Source organism: Malania oleifera, chromosome 3 (assembly GCF_029873635.1).
Source record: "Malania oleifera isolate guangnan ecotype guangnan chromosome 3, ASM2987363v1, whole genome shotgun sequence".
Lineage (NCBI taxonomy): Eukaryota > Viridiplantae > Streptophyta > Magnoliopsida > Santalales > Ximeniaceae > Malania > Malania oleifera.
Genome location: NC_080419.1, coordinates 100,028,171 through 100,034,668, shown reverse-complemented (window position 1 = coordinate 100,034,668; position 6,498 = coordinate 100,028,171). Strand labels below are relative to the sequence as shown.

At 35.5% G+C, this 6,498-nt stretch overlaps 1 protein-coding gene across 2 annotated transcripts; it reads left to right on the top strand.

Moving 5' to 3' along the window:
* Positions 1 to 2,191: 2,191 nt before the first annotated feature.
* Positions 2,192 to 5,075, top strand: LOC131150821 (FCS-Like Zinc finger 11). Of its 2 annotated transcripts, none has more exons than XM_058101823.1 (3): positions 2,192 to 2,474; positions 3,270 to 4,375; positions 4,480 to 5,075. In XM_058101823.1, the coding sequence occupies exons 2-3, from the start codon at positions 3,315 to 3,317 to the stop codon at positions 4,631 to 4,633; spliced, it is 1,215 nt and encodes a 404-aa protein (XP_057957806.1). In that variant the 5' UTR covers positions 2,192 to 2,474; positions 3,270 to 3,314; the 3' UTR covers positions 4,634 to 5,075. The 2 variants fall into 2 exon arrangements, with proteins under 2 accessions (XP_057957806.1, XP_057957805.1); XM_058101822.1 differs by having other exon boundaries at positions 2,196 to 2,739.
* Positions 5,076 to 6,498: the final 1,423 nt, after the last annotated feature.

Below are 6,498 nucleotides of genomic sequence, written 5' to 3'. Positions count from 1 at the left end.
TTAGTAGATAACCGTCGACAGTTTCAATCTGCAAACTTCATTCTCGGCAGCAAACCATCGATGGTCTTGTTCGGCACTGATTGCAGATTTTGAATCAGGAAAATTAGTAGATTGGGGATTTTGGAGGATTTTCCTCCAGGGATATCTACAAGGGTACTTTAAAAACTTTTTAAGTCTTCAATATGCATATCGTTAGCATATAAATAATATGGTAACCCTTGTTTGAGGAGATAGTGAAAATTCAGTCGCTTGTTCCCGTAATAATATGGTAACCCTTGTTTGAGGAGATAGTGAAAATTCAGTCGCTTGTTCCCGTGAACGTAAGCACATTACCGAATCACGTAAATTCTTATGTCATGTGCTTTATTGCTTTCCTTTATTATCTATGTGATTGATTGTTTCCGTATTGTTCATAATTGATTACTACATTGTACGATTTGATTCAATTTGTGTTTCCGCTGCACATTGGTGTTCAATCAATTTCAATAGATCGAACTCATTTGTTACTGGTGAGTGGAACTCATTTGTCGTTTTTTGAGCAAGAATTATCTATAATTTCTATGGATAGAACTTATTTGTTAATTATGAGTAAAACTCATATGATAAATATGTCTAGAGTTTATTTGTCTTTTATTTCCTGAACTTATTTGTCAATTATGAGCATAACACATATATCATTTTATGAGCAAATTCCGTATATCATTGTTACGAGCAAAGCTCATTTGTTAATCATGAACAAACCACTTAGGCAAAGCTCATTTGTCAATTTATGAATAGAGTTTATTTGTTAATTGTAAGAGAGTTAATTAGTCAATTTATGTAAAAATAAATAAATTAAAGGCCCTCACATGGAATAACAATAAGATACCTCACTTATACAAGTGCTTTATTTTATTTTTAGTTCCTAACATAAGCATAACATAGATGCTTCAAAATACACTCTAAATACTCTAAGCTAAAGGAAATCAATATTACGAATCAATTAATGAATTTTGATGGAAACTTTAATGTTACTATATTTAAATGTGAAAAAATATTTATTTACTTTTTTAATTAAAAAAATTCATATTTTTACTGTACCTTAAGGAGATTAGTAAATTTTCCTCTTGAAATATAGAAAACTCCCTGGTATCCTCTCATCAAAATCCAAATAACCAATACACAATTAATCACTCAATTTCTTCTTTTTTTTTAAGAAAAAAATTAAACCCAAAGCAACCAATTATGTGGCTATTTAATAAAATAAAAATTAGAAACAAAAACTAAAAGTTAGAAAAGCAAAAAAAAAATTGAAACCTTGTAGCCCTTTTAATTAATATTTTTTAACTAAATAAATTAAAATTGTAATTAAATAATTGCTCAATTTTATCCTTAAATCAAATAATAATTAAAACTATAATTAAAATAATATAAACTAAAAATATTATGATTATTTAACTTATTTATTATATTTTAAAATTCACTTTACTAGAACAATCTTATTGTACATGATAACGGATCAAAACTAGTAAAAATATTTTGCAATTAGTTTTTATTATTTTTTATGTATTTTAAAATTTATGGATATTTTTATTTTAATTATATTTTAAAATATATATGAATATTTTATTTTAATTTTAATTGAAAAGTTTGTATAGTATAACTTATTTATCCAAAAATATTAATTTATACATTAAAATATTTTCTTATCGTCCTATTAAAACAACTAAAAATTATAAAATTTTATTATTTATTTTTAAAAATAATAAAAATAGAAAACTAATAAAGTAAATAAACAGAAATTGATCAAACTTACTTTTTCACATTACCCCAAAAATTCAAAAGTAGAAAATGCGTGACCCAAAGGGGACAGGGGTAAATGGGTAATTTCGTGCGGGAGGAGGGCAATCCTTGACCAGAGAACCAACCATGGTTAAGTGCCGTTAGCGTTTGTCAGTTTTTCACAAGCCAGTTTGGCTGTCGTTTTCGGATGACTCAGCCAAAAAAAAAAAAGGTAAAGAAAAAAACTGAAAAAAGTGCTTTTATTTAATTGGGCAAAAATTGTGTCCACATACATACATATCTACACAGGGACTCTGTTCCACGAATACGTATAATTCTAGAGAGAGAAAGGAAGAAATAAAGAAAGAGACAGAGCGAAGAGGCCCACAGCTTCCACTCTCTTTCCTTCATGCGGGAGAGACACAGGGCAAGGACACACCACTTTGGAAGTTTTTTCTTTTGTTTTCTTTTTGGCCAGAAATGGTGTTTGTATAATTAAACAATGCATTTTATATATTTGTATTTCTGTAGAGAGAGAGAAATTAAAGAGAGATGAGTATTTCAGAAGCTCCCTGCTTCGCTGATTTTGATGCATGAGAGAGAGAGAGAGAGAGGAGTACTGCACAAGTTTCACTCCCTTGAAAAACATATATTGTTACTCCATTAGGAGTCTCCTCAGCATCGGCTGTGCAGTTTCCAGCGGAGAAACTCAGGTGGATTTCCTTCTTCTGCCTGGTTCTTCTCTGTTCTCTCTCCTTCCTTATCCCTCAGTTCTTAGACTGGCCTCCGTGACGCATTCCTGATTTCCTTTTGTTTTTTTTTTTTTTTTTTCTCTGGGGGGTTTTTGGGTTTTTGAAATTGAACAAGATAAGATCAAGTTTATTGCTTTTTCTCCCATGGATCATCTTCCTTTCGACCTGTGCATGGTTTCTCTGTTCTAGGAGCTTAATCTGTCTATTTGGGGATTTTCCTCTACTGGTACGTTTCTTGTTTTTGAGCGTTTTACGGATTTTCTAGTGTTTATGCATGACTTGTTAATTTGGGATTTTAATTTCCTACTGGAAAATCAAGTTCGAATTTGTTTCTCACTTCAAAGATTAAATCATCTTGAGAGATTTTGTCCATATTTGGAGTTTTTCAAATGGGAACTGTGGGCTACCTTACTTTCCATGTGATCTTGGCTTTTCTCTGTCAGCTAACCAATGCTTTAATCCAGGTTTTCATTTGTGTTTTTCTTTTTTTATTTTTTATTTTTATTTTGGGGGGTGGGGGGGTGGTGGGGGATTCTAGATGTTTTGTAGCTATAATATTTTTCTTTTTGATCTTCAAACCATGAAAGCACTGTAAAATCTTTCTTCTTTATGTATGAGAGAGGTTTGATTGTGTTCTGTTTCTTGTTTGTTGCCAAATGCTGGTCATGGATTGATGATTTTTCCTTATTTGGTGGTGTTCCAGACTATATATATTGATTCTAATTTATTGTATAAAATCTGTTTAATTTGATGCAGACAAGGGGCTTCCGTTGTTGCCAAATAGAATATTGAGGTGAGAAAATGCTGAGGAAGAGGAACAGATCAATTCAGAAAGTTCAGCACATGGGAGACTCCTATTTTCAATCTGACATTTTAGGGCAGAAGCATAGAACAAACTCTTTTTTCACTGTCCCTGGTCTGTTTATAGGGTTGAATTCGAAGGGCTCATCAGATTCTGATGCAGTTAGAAGCCCTACCTCTCCTTTGGATTTTAGATTTTTGTCAAATCTGGGCAACCCCTTTAGGTCCCCAAGAGTTCACCATGATGTGTACCAGAAGAGCTGGGATTGCAGTAAGGTAGGCCTAAGCATCGTAGATTCTCTTGATGACACTAGGACTGGGAAAGTTCTCCGATCATCCGACAGTAAGACGATTCTTTTCGGACCACAAATGAGGATTAAGACCTCAAACTCTAAAAGCCATTTGAATTTTTTTGACACACCAAACTCTCTCCCTAAAAATTATCCAATTTTTGCTGATAACCAAATGGAAACCTGCCATAGCCCAAAGGACAATTCTGATGTTCTGTTCGGAATTGGAGAAACCCCATTAGAAGCTGACACATTTGGAAAAATCCGATCTTGTTCACTGGATTCTGGACGGTCAATGTTGCTCCTGACCGATTTAGCTGACCGAAATCCCAATTTTAGTTCTGGGAATTTTTGCATGGAGAGCACGAGCTCTCAGATGAGTTCAGGTGGTCAGTCGATGGAAAGAAGCATGAATGAAGATAGGATTTTGCATACCAAAACGACTTCAATCCCACTTTCTGTTGGTTCTGGGCCTTCTGGCCATGGACTTGTTGGGTCCCTTTCAACAAGTGAGATAGAGCTTTCTGAAGATTACACCCGTGTAATTTCACATGGTCCCAACCCCAAAACAACTCATATATTTGGTGACTGCATTTTGGAATGTCACAGTAATGACTTATTGAATCTTAGCAAGAATGAAGAATTAGAGGATGGATTGCCTGGGGCCGTGAAATGCTCGGAAATATCCCCTCCATTTCCTTCAGTTGATTTCTTAAGCTTCTGTTATTATTGCAAGAAGAAGCTGGAGGGAAAAGATATTTATATGTACAGGTTTGCCATGAGACAATCAAATTTTTAGTAGTCTCGTTATTTTGTCCATGAATATTTACTGCAGAACTTTAATTTTGAGACTGGTTTGCTTCCATTTTGGGCAGAGGTGAGAAAGCATTTTGCAGTTTGAGTTGCCGTTCGCAGGAGATTTCAATTGACGAGGAAATGGAGAAAACTATCAATGACTCCGCGGAAAACTTCCCTAAGAAAAACTTTCCGGACGCACATCGTGAAGCTGGCATTTTCATTGCTCCATGAAGGTGCTTCAATGGCTTACCCATAGTCACTCTGCCCATGCTCGAGGAAAACATCACAGAGGTAGATGCCATGGATCATCTGTTTATAAAGAGCTGTTTATCTGTATCTGTTGACAGCCATGGATGATCGTAATGTACATTGCTCCGTTTGCCAATTGTGTTTCAGTTTTCACCGTCGAGGATAATGGGTTGGCAGTGGCTAGTTTTGCCTTTTATAATCCTGACATTTTTATATAACCTTAGGTTTATGCATTATAGCTCAATGAGAAGGGTGGCAGCTGAGTTTCCTGGCTCACCCTCTTTTCCTTTTATTTCCCTTATATTATTATTTTGGCAGAAGCTAATGTTTAAACCTCCGAACTCAAGTTTTGACTGGATATAAATTTCTTCTATATGCAGCCTGTTCTATAATCGACTCTATAATAAACTCTATGATCTTTAAATGTTTGTCAGCATTTGCTGGATGATTAGAGCTTTTCTCTGTTTGTTTCTTATTATTATTTTCATTACGACCGCAGCAATAATCTTTACATGAGCATGACCCCTTTCAGAACAGGTAGAATCTGTAGTTGTCTCTGATGACAATCCCTCTGTCGTAGGCCTGGGATATGAGCTTCATAGATGAGTGACAATTGCTCCAAATTAAAAGATTATCGACAACTTGGATGAGTTCTCACCTGGGCTGATTGTAAGCCCATAAGCAACTGCCAGTTTCACATCGGTGAGATAATGATGCTTCTCATGGTTCTTCTTCCTTTTCTACTCCTTCCCTCTCATCCACTGTGGAGTAAATTTCAGCAGGTAGAGAATTTGAACAATGCCTATCTGTAGATTCGTGAGTAAATCCATTCTGTTCTATCAGACTTCATCCTGCTTGCTTTCTGGACTCCTACTTCATCTTCCTTCCCCTACCAGTTTTGGCACCTATGCTGGAAAGAACCACATAAGCTGCATCCTTAAATGTGTTTCATCCCTATGGAATGTCCAAATGCATGTTCTGCTATTTCCACTTGTGAGTTTTACATGCTTTTATCAAGGTTCGCTACATTTGAATCTTTCTGGTTTGATTGGCGTGGTTTTGATGAGCCCCATTGCCAATTTTCTAAAGTTCGCAGCTTGACCTAGCGCATCAACCATGGAGCACACCCATGGTGATGAATTGGATTAATGTCATAGAAGCTAGTCATCTTGTTGATGTACATGTGCCCTCGGCAAATAGACCTCCATGGCTACAAGAGAGAAGATCTGTGGATGTGATTTCATCTAGTTTTGCTCATTTATTCCATTTCCAAGTACAGATCATTGGTTTCTAGCCATGCCTCTCTCTGGCTGCACTTATTATTGCAGTCTACAAGGATACATATTTCTCAGTTATTTGAGAACAATTCTTTTTTAATCCTTCCACACCCCATAATCATTATTGCAGTCTACAAGAATACATATTTCTCAGTTATTTGAGAAAACAACTCTTTCTTTTTTAACCCTTCCACACCCCATAATCAATCAGGGCATTCCAGCTCGACACAATCAGACTCAATGTTGCTCGACCTGTGGTTACCCACAGACCGAAAGTGCATTTTCATAGTAACTCCTGAAATCAAGCCTCGATAGCATGAACAAATCTAGATTTTAATCAGTTAATGTCAAATCCCACCTCGAAGATATCCCGAAATCATTATTGTAGTTTGTAAAATCAAACTTCTCTTCTTCATTTGATCAAATAGGTGGCCACGAATCAAGGTAGTCCTCAAATCAACATGTACCTGATTTACAGCCACCCAAGAGCATGGGTTTTTTCATTTCCCCTCACTTGACATGCACATCCACCATGCTCTATTCAACAAACTTCCACTCCATCTACCTTCA